Source organism: Gekko japonicus, unplaced genomic scaffold (assembly GCF_001447785.1).
Source record: "Gekko japonicus isolate JY-2015 unplaced genomic scaffold, Gekko_japonicus_V1.1 scaffold37, whole genome shotgun sequence".
Classification (NCBI taxonomy): Eukaryota; Metazoa; Chordata; class Lepidosauria; order Squamata; family Gekkonidae; genus Gekko; species Gekko japonicus.
The window spans coordinates 3226376-3251175 of NW_015171503.1; the positions used below are offsets into that span (position 1 = coordinate 3226376).

At 46.0% G+C, this 24800-nt stretch overlaps 1 protein-coding gene across 1 annotated transcript; it reads right to left on the reverse strand.

The window, feature by feature from the left end:
• Window positions 1–3509: 3509 nt before the first annotated feature.
• GTPBP1 (GTP binding protein 1) lies at window positions 3510–20907 on the reverse strand. Its single transcript, XM_015419233.1, has 12 exons — window positions 20524–20907; window positions 19120–19231; window positions 17253–17433; window positions 15266–15614; window positions 13973–14096; window positions 11901–12015; window positions 11633–11777; window positions 11325–11507; window positions 10523–10658; window positions 8457–8635; window positions 7374–7574; window positions 3510–5423 (listed from the first exon to the last, which is right to left on the reverse strand). The coding sequence occupies exons 1-12, from the start codon at window positions 20752–20754 to the stop codon at window positions 5331–5333; spliced, it is 2049 nt and encodes a 682-aa protein (XP_015274719.1). The 5' UTR covers window positions 20755–20907; the 3' UTR covers window positions 3510–5330.
• Window positions 20908–24800: the final 3893 nt, after the last annotated feature.

Genomic DNA, 24800 nt, shown 5'->3' on the forward strand with positions numbered 1-24800 from the left:
GCCAACGTGCTTAAGGCACAGCCGTGGGAGGGGAGAAGTTGGTTATGTTTGTATATCAAGGAGGAAACGGGTGGGCTTAAGATTGTAAATAGTTGACTATGAAAAGCAGTGCATCCGCCTCAGAGCAATGGGGAATCAACAGTGTTATGTATATCTGACCACTTCAGTGTTCTTGGGTTGTGAGGGTTAATGATTTTGCCTCCAGGGAGAGAGATAAAATAGTATTAATAGCTTGAGCAGTGCTTAGCTGGTGCAGAAAATGTAATGTAGCTCTTGCATCAGACAGAGTAAATAGCAGAAATGCTTAGGTAGATCTAGGCTGTTGTTATAGTATTACTAGACCTTGTAAATATAGAGCAAGGGATATGTATATATATAGTCACTCCTAGAAGTATCCAAGAGAAAGCTCTTGTGGGTGGTGGTAGGAGGGAAGAGTGGAAGTGGACACTGGAAAACACCCCACAAGTTAGAAAGCCCCACACAATAGGAAGTGAACTTTTCCCTCTGCTGGACTAGTGTTATTTGTAGGAAATTTTTAAGTGCATTTCCTTCTTGTTTTTTGACCCTCATAGTTTTGTTTTTGAAATGGTGGAAAGCTCAATCAGCCACCTGCCCATCTTTCAACAGACTGGACTCCTGTTCCAGTTATTTCCTGTTCCAGAATATTATTTACTCTATTGAAGAAGGCATCTCAGCAGGGGCTGTAAAAATACTGTGTCACGTCTTAGCCTGCAGCAAATCCCTTGTTTAGAGTGCTTTGGTGGCTACATTCAGCATGACAGCCAAGGCCCCGTTCTGAAGTTACATAGGGAAGGCCATTGCAACTCTTGGTACTGACCATTCAGGTATTACCTACTAGGACATGCACAAGTGATGGTTCTTAAACTACCTTTCAGGTTGCACAAAGCTTGTTCCTAGCTTATGTTGCAAAAACCTATCTGCCACCCCTTTCCCATCCTTACTTTCATTTCAAGACAGAAATGGGTAAAGATTAATAGAACCAGCCTTATGACTGTAGCCTGGCTGGTGAGCAGCTCTGGGTAACCTATAAGTCTGCATCAGCTCACCAAAAAAAGGTATGATTTGCTTATGCAAAGCCTTTGCCCTGTGTTTGTGCATTCTTTTAAATGAGGGAGAGGTATTTTTAATATATACGTGGAGTGCTATTTATCATATCTGGGGAAAAAATATTTGAGTTATAGCTTAGCTCTTTGTACTCTCCAGAAGATGGGAGTGTTAAGCACTGATTTTTTTTTTTAGCACACAGTCTGTTTGTTGTAGAAGACAGAAAAGCTTGGTTTGGCTTGGGGGGGGAGTAAAGGGATGTCTGAGTGCATATATCTGATCAATTTTTTATTAATTTCAAATTGATCTAGTATAGCTACTGTACTTTGGATCCCTAATTAAATCACTTATATGAATAGTAGTCATTGCTTGATCATATCTGAAATGTATATTTTAGTCATACTTTAACCTTCCTGAATGAAAGTACAAAAGGGAGATTAAAAATCAGGAGCAATTAGTCATTTAATCGTGCTTGGGGGGAGCATGGTACTCTGTTGACTCCAGCGCAGCCCAAAAGCATACAGGTGTCCCCTGTGGGTGCCATACTGCCTGCCAACACTTTTCCTGGTCGCCTTGAGCTTCTTAGAAAGGGGGGGGGCACCTAGGTGAGGATTTAAACAGGGCTTCTGCCTGAACTGCCAGAGAGGTACTGGAGGAGGGGTGGCCAAACTGCAGCTCTTTCACACAGTCTAATTTAATGTTAATAAAAAGCAAATCTGCATATTTTCCAATAAAAGCATCTGGGTATTTGTTCATGTCTTGCGGCTCTCAAACATTTGACATTTATTCTGTGTGGCTGTTACATTAAGCAAGTTTGGCCGCCCCTGTACCCCTGACACTGTGGCTGGTTCTACCTCCTGTGGTGGCCATTTTGTGATTGGGCCATCAGCCTGCGTCTGAGTTCCAAAGGCACCCACCAGTTCAGAAGGTTGGGGAGCCCTGAACAAGAGTTGTGACTTATATATTCATTGATACTCCTATGAATTCTTCATCCCAGCAGCAGCCCACATTCCTCAGCTTTTTGATACTGTAGAATATAGAAGCATCAAAGCACCTCCAAGGAAAAAGGAAATGTACTGTTAATGGCCAGAAATGCCATTATAGATAGCATGAACAAAGCACGACTTCCTTCTCCTATGAAGCAATTATCTACACTGTAGGAAACTTCCAGATTGTATCTCACGCTCCAGCCTGTTGCAAATGCTGCACTTATGTTGTTCATCATTTTATATCTAAAGGATTGTAATTTATGCCTATGCACAAAAAATCCAAGACAATAAATTATAAAAGTGTTTACAACACTAGTTGTTGCTATGGAAGGGATATAAACAGAGGGAATGCAATCTGTACAGGATTTTGTTCTCTGTATCAGCTGGAAATGTAAGATTACATGTTAATAATGTAACAACTAGTAGTCCCAGTCACCACAAATCTGAATGTACTGGTACAGAATAGCTGTGTGCGCATGCTCTTACACTGGGGGATGACTTTTATTTTAACACTGAAGCTAGTTTAAGTCATGGGATGTGTTGGGATTTTGAGTTAAGGGGTCATATAGCTTTAACAGTTCAGAAGTACACACAGTCCCCCTTTATTACTAAACACTTGGGTTTGCCATGTTATAAATGGGAAATATACCTGTTCTTCCATATGAGTGGTTTTTACTATATTATATTTCATTTTATCTGCTCCAGTCTTCAAGGTTCCTCAAAGATGACTTCCTTTGGAAGTAACAAATCCATTACAGGAGGAAGTATTTCAGCAAATGCATCTTCCCCAGTGCCAGAAACACTCTCCTTTAAAAATACTTCGCACCAGTATTCCCTCTACGCTGAGTTAGTGTGAGCTAGCTCACAATTTTTTAGCCTCCAGCTCACACATTTTTGTCTTAGCTCAGGAAGGATGGCTCCAGAGCGAACTAATTTATGCAGGAGCCAAATCGTTCACAAGACTGCACAGCTTAGAGGGAGCACTGCTTGGCACCTTGCTTTTGTCAGTTCTCCCAATAATACCAGAAAACCACCTTCCTAGTAGAGGTTAAGTGCTGTTTGACCAGGAGGCAGTATGTTGGAAAGTTCCACTTTTGGTTTGGATGTCTGCAATTATTTCCTTTCACATTATCTGAAGAAGTGAGCTGCGCCTTATGAAAGCTCACACTGAAATCAATGTTGGGTGTTTTTCACATGGAAACAGGCTGCCATAACTGCAAATATAGCACAAGTACAACTGGACTTCCACACAGCAGCTTAATAGCATTGCACTGCTAGACCTTTCTACAGAAATAGGCATTCGGTTCTGGGTTCCCAGTGTCATTTGTTTTTTTAAAGTCAGGATGTTTACAGACAGCCCTTCCGGGATGTGGCTTTATGACAAATCTGATTCAAGAATAAGCTAGAAATAACGGCCTCCTCTTTGTATCTGGGGAACTGAAAGCAATGAGTTGCCGCATTTGAAACTTTGAATGAAACTTTTTTTTTTAATATCATTACAATATGCCAGCCTCAGTAGTCTTAACTGCTGGTCTCAAAACACATCTTCAGCATGGCACATATGTCTTTCAGAGCTAAGGAATGAAGGGGGTGGATAAAAGGCCCTCAACACCTCAACTCACTGCAGGTAGATACCATTTCAGGGCCAAAGTCACTGAGCAGTGCAGACTATCATCTCATTTTAGCCCCACTTCAGTACCCTGTTTCTCTTCTGAGGGTGGTTAATACTGTAGCTGCTCAGGACCAAGTCTGGAACAGTTCAGGCAAGGCAGGCCCAATATACACACCAACTGTTCTCCAATGTTCATTCGATCTTCCAAAGAACTCGGTTATTCAAAAAACAGTAGAGGAAATTTGAAATGACAACATGTTGAAAAAGGTAAAAAGTTACAAACCAGTGAACTACAAACCTGGTTCTGTCTTTTCTTTAAAAAAAAAAAAAAGACCACCACATACACACAGCCATGATGCTAATTAAAAAGTCAATTGAGAATGAATGTCTGGAAAAGGTGCTGGCAAATGTCTATCAAAAGTTATAAAACCCAGCTGTGTGACCACATAAGCTCTATGCTGACTCTACAGATCCTGCTTTCACAGACAGTCCAAATTTCCTTCACTGTCTTATGGCAAAGTTACGATTCTGAGAAAAGGCTGAAACCGGGGAAAGGGTAGGAGCTGGCCTCTAATGCTAAAAGTGTTCAGTGGTAGGAGATGCCATTTCCCCAGTGGGGAAAAGCATAGCATTACAGAACACGCCAGCAGCAGGCACTATTAAGTAATGGCTGTTTTTAGCTCTGGTCATGCAGAAAGGGAGGAAGTATGGTCTTTAACAGGAGGCCACAGATTATTAAATGGACAAGTAACTACAAGCCAGTGCACACCATCTCTTCCCCTCTCCCAAACACATGGATACACATGTAAACTGGCAGCAAGGTCAAGAGATGGCATGTACCCAGAACACAGAGACAACTATCGCTAGTCTGTAAGAAAAATAACCAAAACTCCCAGCCCACCCCCACACCATGTGGCCTTTCCTCCCATCAACTGGAGTCCTCATAGTGATTATTTTCAGGTGGGAAGAAAGAAGTGCTTCTGTTTCTATCACCCAACCACACCCCAAGCTTTTAAGCACTTGTTCAACTTGTAATTGACCTAGGGTCTCACTTTAAACCCATCTCTTGGGTTGATGCTGGTCGTGAGTTTCCTTCATGGCAATCACGGTCGCATTACAAGTGGGAAGGACTAGCATGCACTCAGCACCATAACCGCCAGAGAGCATGGATCGCTGCCCCTTAGAGAATCTGTGCTCTTAAAGGGCTTAATGCTTTTAGAAGCTCTGGACTGCGGGACCAAAGGTGAATTAGTTTCTTTTTTTAAAAAAAATGAGCAGGGGCAGGAGAAAGTAGACAGGTACCTTATTTTGTATACCTGGATTTCTCCTGATTCTTCATGCACACACACACAAGTGTCCACCATAATAAAAACTAATAAAAATAATGGACTAAGAGCTCACAATGTACAAAATGTTTTGGGGCAGAGGGAGAAGGCGGCAGTCGGTCAGTCCCACATGTGCTTTGTCACCTTTGTTAGCTTCAGCTGCTGACACACACACCCACACACACCTGGCCCCCATCACTCCCCTCCGGGAAGGGAAGAAAGCTCCACTGCAGCAACAGATCAGCTGAGATGGATTTTGGTTATGCTGCTTGGCAGAGAATGGGGGGATTGAAGAAAGGGGGAGAGGGTGCAAGAATCCCTCAGTGAGTAGGACAATGTTCAACAGCCGCCAGCAGGAGTCACAACAGCTCCTTGAGACTTCACTTTATGGCGCTGGCCTCCACGTCGCCGGCCTCCTCCTCCAGCCTTGGCCTGGGGAAACAAGAAAACTGGATCAGGTGGGGTGGGATGGACAAGAAGCCACCTGGACCACACTGTCGCTAACTGAACAAGAGACATCTCTGCCAGCAACGGAATCAGAAACAGCCATGAGGGTCAGCCCCAGAGGAAGAAAGGAAAGGTCTCTGCAAGCAATAAAGCGGTCTGCGTATCGCAACTTTGCCTGAGAGGGCAGGAAAAGATTAAAAAGGAGTTCATCTTCTTAGATGCTCTGAAGAATGTCACGCTTCCCTAAACGGAAGTTCAAAGGATGTTTCCCCCGAGCACAGAAGACTGAGGCCTGGTTCAGACATGCAGGGGAAGGAAAGAACAGAATGGACTGCACCACTCCAGACTACATGGGAGGGGTCACGGTCTGGACGACTGCTTTATGTTAAGAGCTCCCTGCAAACAGACAGCCCACACTGCGAATTCTCTCATCACTGCTGTGTTAAGTATTCTATTCGCTCAAAGTCTTTTTATATGAAGGAACTTTACAAGTTGGGGCTACCTGCAGTCTCAGGTGGTGCAGTCCATTTTACCACCACATGTGAACCGGGCCTTAGACTTTTAGGGGAAGGAAAAGTCTCCCAAGTTCCCTATGAGTTGCTCATGGAGGCACAGAAGCCAAAGCTATCAAAGATGCAGAAATACCTTATTGCCCTCTCGGTTGTGGGGCTCTTCATCCAGTGCAGGCTGAAGGAAAGCATCAGGGAAAGAAAAGCATAGGTAAGAGAATGAGCAGAGCATGACAGACACAAGGGAGAAAGCCCTTAGAAACAGGCCACTGTTAGAGCAGTAGGAAGTACTGGTGACGGTGGGGAACAGGGAGGAGAGACAGCAAAGCAAGCAAAGAGCTATTTAGCATAGGGTAAAGCAAGAGTCATTCAAAACCTTTGTGTTCCTCCTGCAGAGCACACCTAGTTACAAAGCATTTCCTTGTTGTGGTAAGTCAAGCTTCTGCCACTGGACTCCGTGTTTTTCTTCTGCCAGTTCTAGCACATAACTTGAAATTCAACACATTATATCTGGTTTCTCCATTGTTTAAGGATGGCACGCAATTACATCGAGTGTATTTAAAATTTATCCAACCTTTCCACCAAGGAGCTGGGGAAGATCATGCCCACTCCCTCCTGTCTTGCAACAACCCTGTCAGGTAGGTTAGATTGGGTTCAAGAGAGCCAACTGGCCCAAGGTGACGTTGACAGCTGGCTAGGGGATCTGAACCACGGTTTTCCCCAGATCCTCCAGCTGCTACACCACACCGGCTCCAACACGATACACTCAAAGTGCAACTGTGCCACGAAAGCCCCACTGAAATACAGGCGACCGACAGCAGAAGCCACCGTTTAACTGAAGAAACCAACAGCAAGATACTTCAAAAACAGTCACCTTTCATACCCCTTCAACAGCTAAGGGCGGCCTCGAGCCCATCACAGACGAGGCCCCACTTCTTGCTGTGGACATCCTTACTTCACACAGTGAAGACAAACTAAGCAGGGCCCGGTGCAAACCATGAAATGGCAGTTGAGCTCATAGGAACTCAGTGTGACAGCTGAAGTTTCAACACACAAGAAATGGTTAAAAATGGTTTTTCTAGTCAGTGCTAGATAAAAAAACACCAGGTGCCAGATGTTTCTGATCTTCAGTGAGAAAAATTCAAGGAACCAGGTCAGCCTGCAGTTAAGGAGGCCCACAGAACAAGGCTTTGCTGCCACAAGATGATCCCCAGCAAGCAGCTCCCTTTTTTTTTTTTTGAGACAATCCCGCTCTTTTCCAAGGCTGAAGAGGCAGGCGATGTTGTATTTGTTTACAAAGCTGTTTATTAGCATCAGAGCAGCTTTGATTCCTTAATTACTGGGGGGAAACCCCAAAGCCATTAATGATGTTTAGGACAGTCCTTACCAGGCAGTAAGGAACAGATGGAGGGGCCATTTTGCATACCTGTGGTTGCTGGGCGCCAGACGGTGCTGAGGGTGCTGCCCCCAAGGAAACCGCCTCATCTGCCACAGTAGGGCTCGCCGCTGCCTGGCCAGCCTGGGCCCCCCCATCCTCTCGCTTTATCAGGGGCCCCTTTTTTGTTGACTGCATCTTGATCTGCTGGGGCTTGGAGTTCATTGGAGAGTTATTGGTGGTCTGGAGTAACTGCCAAGCAGAGCAAGTAAATATCACTGTTACTTTAAAAAGCCACAAAGCATCAGCTAAGCCGTTAACCTTGACACTAAGAGGGCCTAGAAAACAGTTCATTTAAAACAGTTCTGTGCTGCCTCGTAACAGTTCCTGAGGCAGCTCACAAAAATATCCATTAACAAGAACAGTAACACAGCAGAACGAGCACAAATGTACATTAAACAGTATGAAAGGAAATTCTAGAAGAAAAATCTGTTGAGGAGGAGGAGGGGGGAGCGCAAATCTAATCACCAAAAACCTTGGGGAAAAGAAAGTCTTCACAAACACGGAGGACACAGAGTACTGAAAGACCAGGACAAGGCAGTTACTGCCTTCTCAGACCAAGTGTCATTCACAGCTTTTGCAGCAAGGAAGGGTGGGAGAGAGAAGTAAGTTTGGGCTTCTCTATCTTTGTTCTTCTAAACCCCTGCAGCTGGAAGGCAAGGGGGAAATACCAGGCAGGGAACTAGGCCTTCCTGCTGCCTGCTTCTCCTCCTATAGATGAGCTAGGTGTGTCCCACTTGGTACTGTCTCCTTCAGCAGAGCTAGAGGCAAACCAAAGGACTGGGGCTTCTGATTGACTATGCAAGGCTCACTCTTGCCCTAGAGACAGAAAGAAGCAGAATGCAACAAAGGGAATAGGGCCACAGGATTCAGCTCAAGAAATCCCATGCATCAAACAAGGCACAAAGACCCTGAAACAAACTAGAAGTTTCCCCATCATCCCAGGGCACCATCTACTAACGAACCATTGTTTCGCTAATTAGAGAGAAAGGGTTGAGTTCCTATCATCAATAAGGAGAAAGCAACGCTTACAAATCCGCACGCACCCCATTCCCATCCCAAGCTCTTAGTTACCTTTGTGATGGTGCCCACAGCTTTGGTACGGCCCTCGCGGAAGACAAGCCGCTGGTCTATGTGCAAATACTCTGGGGTCTTGATGAAGCGGAAGTGAACGGTGGCCTTGTCTCCTGTGCGCAGGCAGTCTTTGTCCATGCTGAGGATAGTAGCTGTCTGGCGGATGCTGCCACAGTGCACTACAAACAGTAAGTTTCCCATGGGGACTCAACTGGCAGCCACGGAACAAGGCCAAGCAGTACAGATACCCCAAAGCAGCTACTACTATGCTACACAAGGAGGGTCCAAGTCAAGAGGAGCAGACTGCCGGCTAGAGCACAGCACGCCAAGCTGCATCCTGTGGCACTTCCCCTAGACAGTCTCCTAACCGGAGGTCTTTTCATACAAAAAGAGCTGCAGGAGCTCATTAGCATATGGTTACTACTAGGCTATTAGCATATGCCACACCTCCTGACATCACGGGAAGTGATGTCAGAAGGGGAAGCAAAAGGGGGGAAGGCATCTTCAAAAGCCTCCCCTTCCCTAGCTGGCCTGCGGGGGGGGGGGGGCAAAGAGAGAAAGGGTTTAAAGTTTAAACACAGAAGGAAGGGTTTAAACCCCTTCTCACTAGAGTTGGGCCACAGAAGGAGGAAAGAGGGGAAAAAAGAGAAGGAAAGAAGGATGGAAAGAAAGAGAAAGAAGGGAAGAAGGAGGGAATGAGAGAAAGGAGGAAAAAGGAGAAGAGAAGAAGGTGGGAAAGAAATAAAGAAAGAAAGAGAGAAGGGGAGAAGGAGGAAAAGATGAAAAGGAGAGAAGGAAATGAAAGAGAAAAGGAAAGGAGGAAATGAAAGAGAGAAGGAAAGGAGGAAATGAAAGAGAGAAGGAAAGGAGGAAAAGAGAGGAAGGAAGGAAGAGAAGGGAAAGACCTACGGATCCCTTACTTACCGCTTTGGCAGGGACCGGGGAAGCCGACGGCGGGGCTCTCTGGGCCTCCCCCGAGCCGCAGCGCTTCTGTGCGGGCCCGGGAGAGCCGGTGGTGGGGCTCTCTGGGACTCCCCCGAGCCGCAGCGCTTCTGCGCGGGCCCAGGGGAGCCGGTGGTGGGGCTCTCCAGGCTTCCCCCGAGCTGCAGCACTTTCGGCGCAGGGAGCTGGGGGCGGGGCTTGCCACCGCCACCATTTGCCTGGGCTCCTGGGCTGCCGAAGCAACGCTCCGGTCCCAAAAGACCCCAACTCCTAACACTGTAAAAGCTGTGGCAATCAGGAGCACTGGAGGGACTTGCATCAATCAGAATGCTGATGAGAGAAGAGTGAATGACAGCAATTTAATTCCTGAAGCAGGCTACTTTTTTTTCTCCAGCAGCCTTATTCTATATCAAAAATTTATACCCTTCTTAGATCCTATGATGCTTAGGCTGAGAGGGGGAGACTGGCCTGAGATCTCCACCCAGGAAGCAGAGCAGGATTTTGAAACCGACTTCCCAAATCCTAGCCTGGTATTTTAACCATCACCAGGACACCTTTTTGTTGCAAGTGTCCCCCAAAAACAGCAATATGCGGTGGGGGTGGGGGGAACCCAAAGCTGTATTTGTCCAAATGCTGAAGTAGTAAGCCAAGCCCCAGTGGTGCTAACAGCATCTCAGGGATTTGCCTTGCACTCTGCACAGGTCTCCTGCACTGAGGGGGTCTCAGCAGCACAGCCAGGACCTTGGTGGGCATCTGGATGGCTGTGGGTGCCAAGCAAAATGGTCTGGTGTGCTGCTATTGGCACCCATGCCAGAGGTTGTCTGCCCTTGAATTACACCATGCAGGTGACTCTCCCACAGCTGAACTAGGAGTTGAAGGTCCCACAATGGATTACACAGCTTCCCAGTGTAAACCTACACAGTGCAGGATCCCTCCACTTTGCAAACACTGCTGTACATGATTGTGCCTTCTGATTCAGTTCTTCCCCATTAAGTTAGTAACTTAATGCAGCAGCTCACCAGAAAACTAGCATTAGAAGCAGGTTCACCACACCCCAAGATGATACTGACACACGTGAACTTTCTAGTGGAGGGAAAAGGGACCGAGGAAGCGATACCACATACCCATCGCCTGATAACGTGGACTGATGGTGGTAGGATGATGCAATACCAGGATTTCAGCTTCAAATTCCCAAGATGCTTGGGGATTTAACCGAGGAGACACCATCACCATGCCTTTTCGAATGGAGGAGCGCTTGATCTGGAAAAAGGAGATGAGGACAGATCAAACCAGGGCTTAGGAACTGGCTCTTGCTTATGAGGAACCCAGATACACAGTTGCTACAGCTGTTTTATAGAGGGCCATGAGCTGTTTGACATACAACTTCCTTTGTGATGGAATGGGATGCCTGTGCAACCAGAATGCAACAATGCTGAGCAGGACCACTGCAATGGGGGAAAAAGACAGAGACACACAACTTCAGGAGGACTAACTTCAACAGACACTTCGGTCAGCACAAAGTTACTACAAGGTTTCAGGCACAATGCAGAGTATATTGGTAGGAGGTCCAATATCCTGACATGGTGATCTTGCCTCATCCTCTGTGTGCAACTCTCAAAGCACATGTTTCTGCCAGGGTCCAATAAGAATCCTAGCTTTCAGCCAGAAAAAAAGCAAACTTCTAACCTTCATGGACTGAGAGATGTCTGAATATGAAAAGCCTTCCCAATACATTTCTCACTGCCAGACAAATGATTCACCAATGGCGTATTCCTTACAGTGTAGCTTCTATCATCTTTTAAAGCCAAATTTTGCTCTCTGATGTCTTTGCAATTTGTGTACAAAACCCACTACTTGTTGTCAAGCGACATGCAGCTAAGTTATTGAAAGGCAATGTTCTCCCAGTAGAACAGGGCTCACGCTTACCTTCTTCAGAGCAAAGGAGGCTGTCTGCCCTCCCCGCACCTCTTTGACTGGCATGCGCTTGCGGTGAATGGACTTTACGGCAATGGGCAAGAAGTTACCCAGGGGATCTGGTCCTAGAAGCAAGGTGTCATTTAGCTTGATCAGCCCTCTAAGTGTTGTCCCGGACACCACGGTTCCAACTCCCTACACCAGAAAGAGAAAAACTGAGTTAGGCACTATGGGAGAGCAAGGGTGGAATCCAGTCAACTTTCCCATTCCTTTCTCAGCTCTGCAAACATGGAAGTGACTCCAAGCATCACTTTCCTTACTGGAACAGAGTAGGTGTCATCTATCTGGAATTCCGCAGGCTCTTCTTCCCTGTAACTGGTCCGTGGAGACAGAAGATTGAGAAACATCTTAAGCAAATCCAGGTTCTCACCAGTGACATTCGAAATCTGGAATATTGGGCACATCCTAAAGGAACAAGATCATAGGTTACTCAAAGCTATTCACTGGTTTGGCTTTAAAATTTTGAGGATACCCCTCATGCTGAACTGGGTATGTCTACTGAAGGAAGGAAGATTTTGCTCCAGTTACCTTTCAGAGCTGAAGTTGGAGGCGGTAACAATGACATCATCCTTGCTCTGGACCAGGACGGGGATTTTCCTGCATCCTGGGGACTTCAGAAGTCGCTGCAACAGCTTCAGGGTTTCTTGAGTAATACAACGAACACAGTGAGGCAAATATTCCATTCAGTAACAACTTAACTTTGGCCGGTTAGTTAAGACACACACCTGCCATAGCACTCAAACAGGCTGTGCATTAGAGACATTCACAACTCCCCCCCTCCAAACAAGATTTAGTAATTTCTGTACTGCCTTCTTTCAACCCAAGGCAGTTTACATAACACATATCCCTATAAACAATTACAGTACAGCCCCAAAATTTTGATAGTCATACCACTTTACGACCCGGGAATAAGAAACCTCAGCAATCCAAAAGCAGCACATTAACAAGCATCACATTAAAAGACAACTGGTTCATTTAGAATAGACTTTACAAAGTCCTTGTAAACAGGGCCATTTTGCATAGCCTTGCAAACGACAGGGCGGGTGGGATGGCTTCGATATCCACTGAACGCCCACTTCAGAGCCACTAGTGAAAAAGCCTTGAACAGACAAGCATGGTCCTCACAGTCCTGTGGGAGGGAAGGGAACCGAAAGCACCAGTTGCCAAGATTATTTGCTGCTGGTGTGAGTGCTCATCTAGGGAGAGGCAGGCTTTCAGGTAAGTGGCCCCAAGCCACATAATGCCACCGGCACTGTAAACTGAGCTCAGAAACAAATAAACAGGCAATGCAGGCACTCCTGAACTAAAGTGATATGCTCAAAGAGGAGAGTCAACCGGGTGCAGTTTCTGGGTGGTCTTTAAGAAGGGCAGCTTCACATTCAACACACTACAATGATCCAGCCTTGAGGTTACAGTGGCATGGATCAGCAGGCAGCTCTCTCTATCACTTTACTACAGCAGTGAGCAGAACAGAGCCTTATGCATATTCCCTCTGTCAAGAACAGATTTTGAAACCGGTGCATTTCTCAGCTTCCGGGAATTTCATATTTCAATAAGTCCAGGTGCTTAGCCTTCATGATGAGGGAGAGACAGATCACAGAAGAGACCATCCAGATAGTTTCTAAAAAGGTAAAGGTAACGGTTCCCTTGCTCGAAAGCCAGTCGAATCCGACTCTAGGGTTGCGGTCCTCATCTCCGTTTCAAAGCCGAAGAGCCAGCGCTGTCTGAAGACATTTCCATGGTCATGTGGCCGGCATGACTAAACACCAAGGCGCCCGGAACGCTGTTACCTTCCCACTGAAGTGGTACCTATTTATCTACTTGCAATTTCTTGCTTTCAAACTGCTAGGTTGGCAGGAGCTGGAACTAGAGACGGGAGCTCACTCCGTCATGCGGCACACCCGGGTCTTGAACTGCTGAACTAGTGACCTTCCGCAGCCTGCAGTTCAGCATCTTAACCACTTGATTTGCAAAATTGCGTATTTATATAAACAACCCCCCTCTCTCCATTACTAGCAACCAGATGCCTAAAAGTTAACATTGACCACAGGACACTGATGATAAAAAATGGCTGCTTCTGTCAAAATGTCTTAAGAGTGAACCAAAGCTGAGTGAAAAGAATTTCTTAGAAAAGGAAAGCATTTATGGCCACAGCAGCCAGAGGAAGAAGCAGGTCTTTGGAATGGACAGTGTCTCTCTCTACATCATTATAAGGCTAAAGAGGTCTAAATCTTAATGAATGCAGAAGAGTTTCCTCTCCTTTCCCAGAAGTTAGCTGAGTGCGGGAGCAGGTAAGCAAGAAACAACACCATGTTGGAGCTATTTTACTTCACTGATGAAGAAATCGTTTTGAAAATTGTAGATGTGGCAGGCTAAAGACATCTAGAGCTTTTAGGATGAAATGCAGTTTTTAAAAGAGGTTCCAGTGAAGAAGAATTTTATTGAATTAATGCAAAAAAATTAGAACAGAAACTGGGAGATAATTAGGGGAAAATAATATTTTTAAAGTTTCTTTGGTTTATTTGAAGGCACATTGCCAAAGTAGGAAAAGGCAAACATTTCAAAACTGAAAGAAATTGTTTGTGTCAACGTCCGTTTACCTTGAAGAATATTGGCAGGACACATGTCAATCTTAGTCACCACTACAAAGACTGGAACGTTGAGTGCTAATGCCAGACCCAGGTGCTCCTTGGTCATCCCCACAATTCCAGCATTGCTGCCAACCTGTATCAAAGAAAGCACAAGCAAAAGTAAAAACTGTGGCAGGCAAGCAGATCACCTCCAAAGGCTTGCCTAGAAGTCACACTTTGCCTGTGCTGGGCCTCAGGCAGACAACTCACCCCAAAAGGAAGAACTTCATACATTAAGAAGGAAAGAACAGTTAGTATTCCCTAAAGCACAAAGTCCACAAATTTTCCAGGACAATTCAACAGTATAAACAAGATGTATCCAACGTCCTCCTTGTAGAGGTAGTTTGGATTGCTTGCTCAAAAATAATTTTTATGCTTCTATTTATTCACGTGGATGAGGCACAGGCAGAGATAAAGGGACATTTTGCTCATCTGTGTCACAGGAAGAAATCCACAGTGGCAGACACAGTCCAAGTCAACCCATGTTAAGAACCATGGGCAGACACAGGTGATCTCACCTTCCAGAGCATATGCCCAAGTCTTTTGTTTATTTTGGAAGGGAGGCAAGGTAGCTAGGACAATTGCCAAGTGAGGGTCCAGAAATGGGAAACAAGCCTTGCATATCTGGGGAGACCTTTTACACTCCTACAAGTACAGAAACTCTTGAAAGGGCTTCATCTTAACATGGTGTGCATGATTAGACTATTTACAGTTTTCACTCCTATCAGAGCCACAGGTATGAACAGACCACCCAATTCAACCCACTGAAAATGCGCGTCAGACAGATAAAGAACGTGGTAGTGCTACAAGAAGCCATGTTGTGAGCAACACACTGCTGACTTGGAAAGTTCCAACATTTTGCAATGAAAGATTACCATAAGTTACTGAATATCTTCCAATACCAATGCATGTGTTATACTTCTGGATTTTTAAGCACATTTTATAGGGAAAACTCTAGGGCACTTTTTTATTTTATAGTTCCTTAATATTACAACATGGAAGATGCAAGAAAAGATCTGGGGATACCTTCTATACTCCTACAAGTACAGAAACTCTTGAAAGGACTTCAGCTTAACATGGTGTGCATGATCAGACTATTTACAGTTTTCACCCATATCAGAGCAACAGGTATGAACAGACCACCCAGTTCAGAAAAGGAGCATGAGACAGATGCTTGAAAAGATGCCTGAAGATGCTTGAAAAGTGTCACAGATGGCAACTGCCTCACTATCTTTGGTAGTGCTCCACACCCACACAGCTTACCATTAGCATGCAGAAATCAGGTAGATGCCCCGTCATGCCAAAGACTGTAGTCTTCAGGTACTTCTCATGCCCAGCAAGATCAATGAAAGTTATAACTTTTGTTGATTTCTCACAAATCTTAGTCCATTCCAGACTTCCACCGTGGCTGTCAGGCTTGTTTACTACATTGCCTTCACTGTCAAAGCCCAAAATGTCATTGCCCACACTGCTGGTCCGGCCCGACTCAATCTCATGCTTGTGGCGGAAGAGTTTTTGCCGGGCAAAACCACGCCCATTGTCCAGCTCGCCGTGGGTGAGGACACCCAGCAGGGTACTCTTCCCAGCATCTACATTGCCGACCACTGCTACCCTATAGGAAGGCAGAAGGAAGGTATTAGATCATTCACCTCCAATTCAAGACTTAATATCAGTTCCCCGATGCCATTAAAGGGCAATACCATCTAGTATATGTAAGAGGCTGCGGCTACTGAAATAGTAACCATACCACAGGGATCCAAGCGGCATCTTCTAGATTACAGGGAAGGCGTAGCAGAGCAAGTTACTTCTAGAGCTCTAAATTGGATAGATTTCCCCCCAAAAAAGTTCTGGTTGTTTAACTAAGAAGTACATCATGGTATAATTGAACACCAGAAGTGTTTCTTAAACACCACAGCTCATAAACCAGCCTAAATTTTACAGAATGGTCTGGACCTACGATTACAACTTTTAATCCTCATGACTAGGATTAAATCAAAAATAGGGTTTTTTCCGTACAGTGTCATACATTATGAGAGCTCATATCCAACTAAGGGCCCATTCACTGCCCCCCTCTCAGGTAGGCTTGACAGGCAGTGGGATGCCCAAAGGTCTTAGCCTTGTACAGATGCAGCTACCATATGCAAAATGTCATGCATGACAAAGTACACGTGTACATCCCCTCATGAATACAACCCACCCTGCTCAATCAATCTCTGCGTATTTTTTTTTTTACTAGCAAGAGGATCAAGCATGCATCCTGATCACAAGAAAACTTTTACTGAGGGGGCAGAAGGGCTGTACAACCCTATGTCGAGTCTACAGGCTCAGAAACCTAACCAGTGCTAAGCTAGAGGAGAATCTTATATTGGTTCAAGGGCCTCTTCTTATATTATTGTCACTGCAAATACCAAGACAGGTTTTCCCCCCATCTGATATTCACAATGCATTACAAACATCACTAGAATACAGTATTTCATGCCTTCAACAGATTTTTGGTTTACACTGGCCTTCTAAGTCTGTAATTCCAGTACCATTGAATTGTTTATTGGATATGATGTCTAACTGAACTGTTTTCCAGATTTTGGAATCTGTCTTGAATCTCAGTGAGGATGATGTACTATAAATGAAATAAATACACAATTTTTCAATTTTTAAGTGCCAGAATCATATTTTAAGAGCCAGCACCACAGCTGTAATATGCTTGCTCTGAGCAAAGATTTTAAAAAGCTGAAACTATTAGTCACCACCATCACATTTTAATTTAAGAAACCATATGCCTGTTATTTTTCCAAATCTTAATACAAATAATTTTATATACACATTTTAACACCCAATGGAAGAACATTTGTCACTATAAAACAATGCTAAAGTCAACTTCCTGACCTAGAAACAATCATATCCACAAGCCACTATAAGGTAGATATCATATACCAGCCCTAAGCAAGACCTTTCAAAGTCTACAGAGTAAGAACAAGAACAGGATTTCAGCCAACGACATTCCAGGCTTACAAACAAAACGCCAATACTAGAAGCTGCCTAATCAGACAGCATTTGATGAGCCAAGCACGCATTCAAGAATGTAATAATCAGCTTGTATACAAAGCATAAAGGAAGAGAGAATGTAATTACAAGGTGAGGCCAGGTCACTCCCACAGTCAAACCAGAGTTACCAGCTTCCCATTACTACCTGTGCAGACTACGGGAACAGCTATCCTAGCTGACTAACCCTGCCTCTACCTATATCTCTTACCTGACTTCCAGGAAGTCATTGTCGCCCACACGCTTCCGAACTAAGTAGTCACGTACTTTTCCTCCTGCTTCCTGGTGCTCTCGTAAGAGGATCACATCTGCATCTATTTGTTCTGCCATGCTCTTCACTGTGGCATAGGAAGCTTCCATGTCTGCATCACTGAGCCCATATTCAGTCCCATCTGACAGAGTGGGGTGGGGGAGAAAATGAACAATGCTGAATGTCTTCTGGGTTGAGACAACAACAAGAAACATCTATTTTATAATCAGTTGACCCTTCCTTAGCACTCAAAAAGGTCTGCAAATACAGACCAGGCATGGTGAATGCCCAATGCAAGTCTCTACTGCTCTACTCTCAGCAAATTCTTAGCACAGCTTTTTGAAGAAAAAAGCAGGAGGGTCAAGTGCAAAGTCAGCGTCTCCCTGTCCCTCATCTCTTATACACAGGAACTAAAACTTATGCTGATACAAGGGGCAAGACTTTAGATTTGCTCAGATGTCACACTGCTGTAATTCAAAAACAGGTACATTCAAGGAGACTGCAAGGACACATGGTAAATGCATACTAAAGGAAACATGCCAGCTCACACTCTAGCCTACAAGAATACAGGAAAGGTATTTATTTACTCATTTACTTCACTTATATCCCACTTTTATTTATTTAAAGCATTTATTAGCTACTTTTCTACCTTGCAAAACACAGGGAGGCTTACAATGTAAATTTAAAAAAAAACATTCAAAACACGGAATTTAAAATTTCATTCAAGACTGCCAATAAATAAAAACTAAACAGTGTTATTGTTTTAGTTAAATAAAACAATTTAAATGGCTATTGTTAATTATTATTTTTTCTCCTTCTGATAAAGTACAACAGAAAATTTGTCCATATATGAATAACTGACCTATTAACCTGAAGATAGCTAATTATGAAACCTCTGCAAGGGGAACTATTTTGAATGGTAAACTACCAATAATTAATTTTCTGATATAGCTGTAAAACTAACCTCTAAAAACAAAACATTCATTTGGGTTGTAAATATTACGGTTATAACAAATAGCGAGAAGGAGCCTTTAGGTATAAAACCTTGATTTAAATCAAGTCTTACTGACTAGCAATTTAAATTGTGATTTAAATCAAATTGATTCAAATCAAATCTACCCTGGGCCCAAGGTCACCCAGCTTCCACAGCAGAGTGGGGATCTGAACCTGGGTCTGCCCGATCCTAGTCCAACACTCTAACCATAAGACAATGCTGGCTTTCTAAAGATATAAATACCTTTTGGGGGTAAACAAGATATACTTGCTAGCACCACTCTCAGTATTATGCTCAGACCAAATCCAAAGCAAAGGACTGCATAGTTTATTGAAAACAGTATTTGTAACTGTGGGACAAAATAATTTAGCTAACATTTTAAAGCATTAGCTGTATGGATGCGGTTGTTGTTGTTTGTTCAGTCGCACAGTCAAGTCCGACTCTTCGTGACCCCATGGACCAGATCACGCTAGGCCTTCCTGTCTTCCGCCATCTTCTGAAGTTTGCTCAATTTCATGTTCGTTGCATCTATGACACTGTCTAACCATCTCATCCTTTGCCGTCCCCGTCTTCTTTGACCTTCAATCTTTCCCAGTGCGGTGGTGATTGTCAAATGCATTTAGTGTACTAGGGAATAGAGATTTTTAAACTCAAGACCCGAGGATCTACCATCCCTTCCCCACATACTTGTAAACAGCAAACATAACTATTGAGCCACTAATGCTTTTTAACACCAGTCTGGTGTAGTAGCTACAGAGTCAGACTAGGATCTGGGAGTATAAATAAAGCCGTCACATAAATACTTTCACTACTGAAGCAGGAAATCATGCTCACCTGACCCTTGACCAATGACATAGATTGTCTCTCCACATCCTTCATCCATTCTCTCCCACATCTGCCGGAGCAAGCTATCATACTGTTCCGATGTTGGACTCACCATTACTAGCTGAACAGAAAGATAAATACCCACTGATAAGCATACCGCTTTGACAATGTGGGAACAAGTCTCCACACTGTCTTTTCAGAGATGTCAGCCTCAGAAGTTGCTTTTGTACATTTTTAACGACATCAAAAAGATACATTTGGAAAGACTTTCATCAAAACAAAGTGCTGTCTATACTAGGCAACAATCAATGGTGCAACCATAGTCAAAGGCTACAAAAGTTAAAAAGCAAGAATTGAAAAAAGAGCTCACGGCAATTGACTGTGAAGGAGAAGAGATTTTTTAAAAATGTTCAGTAAAGCATATCTCTCCAAAGCAGACTGAGAAAACATACAATACTATAGAAATAAATGTGGCTATTTTGCTATGGTTAAATATGTAAAATGCATATGAACTACTAATACTGAATGCCACATTACATCTTATGTAAAGCAGCTGCTCCAGCATTTTGGTCATGGATCCCATTTACTCTGAACTACAGGAGTCACTAATCAGGCTGAGATGTACAAGCCTCAAAAAGGGGCAAAAAGGGCAAAAACATGCCAAAATGATTCCATCATCAACTTTCAAGGACACCTTTCTTTCACATCCCACCTGTTTGGAGCCTATCACGTGATTTGCCCCACACACCCACCAGCATTACAGGTGAACAAGAATTCAAGGGCTCAGGCGCTGACACACATTCTTAGGTCTGAAAAGTGCCCCCCCCCCCTCATTGCCGATTTCATCACATTTTAATTCCCCAGCACTCTGAAAAGCACCCAACTACACTATAACAATTACAAACACCTTTTAAAGTCGTTGAAAAGATGAAAGAAGTACTGGACACATCCCACAGCCTGTGGGCGACACTGGGCCGACACAACACAAATTAAAAACATGCAGCTTCAGTTTCTTAACGCAGGCACACCTCTGCCACGTCCACCATATCGTGGTACCCTTGGAAACACCACCGCTCGGTTGCTCATCGACATAAGGACCCCACACACATATATATGATTTAAACATTTACAAGGCTGGAAAGAGAGGGCATAGCCGTCTTGACACCTCTGAAGGAATCGACAGAGCGGGCAGTGTGTAATGTGTGAACGGCTACCTAGCCCGTGTTAGTTACACTGCTCAGCCCAAAGGACAAGGAGGGTCACCCGCTCCCGCGGGGGAGCTCAGAGGAGAGAGATGCTGAAGCAACTCTCGGGGGTGGGGGAGGAAGAAAAGGCGGCTGATGAGGGCTCGACACCGGCGGACTCTCCTCCGCCAGTCGCTGCCCGCCCCCCGGTGGCCTCAACCGGGCCTACCTTACTGGTGAGATCGAGCTCCGGCTCCCCGTTGAGCACCTCGCCGTCCTCGCTGCAGTCCGAGTCCGGAATATCGCGGTGAGGCCGGGACGAAGCCGCCGCTGTCCCACTGTGCGGCGCGGGCTCTGGGGCAAACATCGAGGCCGGCACCGGCGAGCCCCCCATCGGGGAGCGACTGCGCTCGGTCGCCATCTTGGCAGCCCCCGTCTCCGACTCCCGCCACATTTGCATAGGCCCCGCCCAGCCTGTCTCAAATTATACAGAAGCCGCGAGTCTGCTTAATAATTCATTACCTTACCCGCCAATCGCCGCGCAGCCTCATTAATAATTACTACGCTTCTATGACAACTGTGACATCATTATTAATATTCATAAGTCACGCCTCTCTCACTTCATTTCCCCCCTATTTTCCGTTTCCCCCAGATCGGAATGATAAATACTGAAGCAGCGGTGCGGCGCCAGCTCTTTAATATAGGCTTGAAGTATAGAACCAATCCTACGCGTTTAGCATGTCGAGACCAATGGGAGCGGAGAAACCTTGATAAACAAAGCTCGTCTCCAATCGAGCTAAATATTTAAATGAGAGGCGGGAGCAAAATCCTCGCCAATCACAGAGCAGGATAGCGACAGAGGCGGCTAGGTTAGAAAAGAAGGCTGTAAATTTATCGTTTTGACCAATTAGAAAGCGATGTGCATTTGAAAGGCGCATCAATAAACTAATCAAACATTAAGGTTTTATTATGTTAGAGTATGGGGATTTCCTGTGTTTACTTTTGCTTCTTTGTGGCAGGACTCTCCGGCTCCGGGATAGTCCCTGGCTATTGCTGATGACAGAGGGCCGAAATAAATTCTTTTCACCGGTAGTGAACTGATGCAAAGGAGCTGACATAATATGAAGCATACTGCCTGAACATGCCTGGACTAGTCTCCAGACCTGCGAATTGTAAAGATTCACTCATCCAGATGTTTTAATGTAGATTCATAGTTTCCAGGAGAACTGGCCCATTAAGCATAATTGTTCTCCCACCATAAAGCTTGTTTATATAGCTCCCTGAAAAACAGGGCCAAAGGGGCAACTAGAATCTGGAAGTTGTCTTAAGCAGAGCAAAGTGAGGTGGCTCAGTGGTAGAGCATTTGCTTTGCCTGCAGGAGGGCCCATGTTCAGTTCCCAATATACCCGGATAAAAGGACCACATAGTAGGTGATGTGAAAACTGTTTGCTGCATAAGACCCCAGAGATTCAATACCAGTCTTAGCAGGCAATACTGACAGTGACGGACCAATGGCCCGATTCAGTATACGGGAGCTTCATATGTTCATGATCCGAGTTCAGATCTCCAGTCCACCATGAAACTTACTAGATAACCTTAGGTCAGCCACTACCTCACAGGGTTGTTGTGAAGATAAGACAGAAGAAGAGACAATGATGTTGTAAGCCTCAGGCACCCACAAAGGGAAGTTAAGCAGGGTATAAATAAGTCAATAAACATACAAAACAAGAGTTTAAAAGAAACCAACTGCTCATCATTCATCACAGCATGAAACATTTTTTGGGGGGAGAACAGGCCTCAGTTCCTGCCAGAGCGCACTGCAGCACCGCTCCGCCAGTCAGGAGCCCAGGGGGCGGGCACATAAGCCCCGCCCCTGCTCCCACCAGCCATCAGTTGGGACACGGTGTGTGTGGGGGGAAGAAACATTCCCCCGCCTCCCTGAGCCCCGGGGTGGTGGCCTTGGACTCGTAGAGGCAAATTCCACCTCTCGTGCGAGAGGTCGTTCTGGCTCCCCCAGCTCTCCTTCGGGGCTCTTTAAAAAGTTATGGCTGCCGGGGGGGGACTTCTTGGTGGCAGCTGCGATGCCCGCGTGGGGACGACGACGTTGTTTTGCCTACCTGAGCCCCGGGGTGGTGGCCTTGAACTCGTAGGGGCAAATTCCACCTCTCTCGTGTGATGTCTGAGCGGCAACGCCACTCAGACATCACACCCAGATCTCGGGAGGGGCTCTTTAGAAAGTTATGGCCGCCGCCGCCGGCAGCTGCGATGCCCGCGTGGGGACGACGACGTTGTTTTGCCTACCTGAGCCCCGGGGTGGTGGCCTTGAACTCGTAGGGGCAAATTCCACCTCTCTCGTGTGATGTCTGAGCGGCAACGCCACTCAGACATCACACCCAGATCTCGGGAGGGGCTCTTTAAAAACTTATGGCCGCTGCCACTGTTCGCAGCAGCAGCCGCGATGCCCGCACGCAGGGGGGCGGGGCGAAATGTTCCCTTGCCTCCCTGAGCCCCGGGGTGGTGGCCTCGGACTCGTAGGGGCAAATTCCACCTCTCGCATGTGATCACACGCGAGAGGTCATTCTGGCTCCCCCAGCTCTCGGGAGGGGCTCTTTAAAAAGTAACTTTTTTCCCACCATAGAGAGCAATAGAGGGGATGGGGGCAACCTGTTTGGGGGACTGTAGAATTAGACCCCCTAGTTCAATGTTCCTGAAACATGGTGGGTATCTTGGGGAGGGGCTCCAGCAGCTACCCTGTGATTTTGGAGCATCTCCCTCTAACTCCCTCTCCTCCAGCCCCCAGAATATACCCTATGTTTTCGCCATTGACTTCAATGGCCCATAGGATATAATGGGGACGAACTGCGGGAAGCCGATTCAGAGCAGAGAATCTGATTTGGCCCGCAGCAGCCTGAAAGGGGCCCGAATGGGCCATTTTCGGGGGTGCATTCCATTCAGACGAACCAAATGCACATCCCTCCAGCAGCCGGCTTGCTCGGGCTCTCTGCAGCCGCGGGGATCCTGAGCAAGGGAAGGGAAGGTGGTTTAAACCGCCTCTCCTTCCCTCCAGCAGCTGGCTTGCTCGGGCTCCCCGAGCAAACCAAGGGAAGGGAAGGTGGCGGAGCAGCTGGAGACATTGAGCCTCAGCTCCACAAGTAATGAGCACTCGAGCCCCACCCCCAGCAGCCCTCAGGCCGGAGCACCTGAAGCAGTCTTGGAAGGCGGATTGGCAAAAAGCAAAACCAAAAGCGCAGGAACTCGAGAGAACTCCAGGAATGGAGCCAGTTCCTCTTCCACAGCCCAAAATGTGACCCACGAACCCTGAGCTTGCTTTTTCTCATTTGCGAGTCTAGCCTCTGCACTCCTTTAACAAGGCAGCCCTGAAGCTCGGGGCGGTGGGAGTTTCTTTGCACGCAGCTTGTGCGGCTGGCTGAGTGCCTCTTCTGCTTGCCCACCTCTCGCCTCCGCATCTCATCTTCTGCCAGGCATGGAGGAGCCCAGCTCGCCCAGGCTTCTTGCCTCCTGCTGCCTTCGCCCTCTGGTGCACGGGTGAGTCCCCAAAGTTTGACTCTTCCTCTACAAGTCTCTGGCGCTGGAGGTATTTGCCTCCTTCCCTCCTGCCTGCTATGGCTGCATAATTGTGAGAGATTTCTTAACATAGTGTTCCTGCCAGGGAAGCTGGGGACCCTGCCCATGAGTCTCAATTTCATCCTCACAAAAACCCTGTGGGGTAGGCTAGGTAGAGAAGGGGAGATTTGGCCCGGGGTCACTCAGCCAGCAGAGTGAGAATACAAACCAGAGTGAGAATATAAACCACATCAATCTGCAACTCTGACCACTGTGCAGTGCTGCCTCTACTGATCTGTAATGTTCCAGAGGTGTTGTAATGTAATCCTCAGTTTCTCAAATGAGCGTATGCCTGTCTGTTGGTCCTTTTAAATTTATATCATGCTTTCAACTTTAAAAGGATCATAATGCTGCTTGTGTGAACTTAAACAAATCACGAGAGGTAGAACAGGAAGAGTTGCATCAGTGCTTAGTTCTTGTGGCCCTTTCTTACACGCCCAGGGAAATGCTGATCACCACTTTGGGGCCAGGAAGCAATATTTCTCCAGGCCAGTTTGGCCCCCAGTGATCCTGGAGGTTTTTAAAAAAATCATATTCTGGGCGTGGAACAGGGATCACTGGGGTGTGTGGGGGGTATTGGTGAATTTCCTGCATTGTGCAGGGGGTTGGACTAGATGACCCTGGAGGTCCCTTCCCACTCTATGAGTCTATGATTCTATAATTCACCCAGGCTGGCTGTGGGTACGCCAGCCCCTCTGTCAGGCAGAAGCGCCTGAGATCCTCCCCCTCCCCTTTTCCTTCGCCCAACTTGGAGGCGAAGGGAAGGGAGAGGGGGGAAAGAATGGATCCCAGGTGCTTCTGCCTGTCAGAGGGGCTGGCGCACACTTCCAGTGATGTCAGGGGGTGTGGCATATGCTAATAAGTTATGCTAATGAGCTCCTG

What these genes read in the sequence shown, in the direction of transcription:
- GTPBP1 (XM_015419233.1), bottom strand. Translation starts at nt 20,754, where the DNA reads ATGCAAATGTGGCGGGAGTCGGAGACGGGGGCTGCCAAGATGGCGACC. An exon ending in AGCTCGATCTCACCAGTAAG is followed by an intron (nt 19,232 to 20,523) that starts GTAGGCCCGGTT and finishes CTTTCTGTTCAG; the next exon opens with CTAGTAATGGTGAGTCCAAC. An exon ending in TCCAACTTCAGCTCTGAAAG is followed by an intron (nt 11,778 to 11,900) that starts GTAACTGGAGCA and finishes TTGTTCCTTTAG; the next exon opens with GATGTGCCCAATATTCCAGA.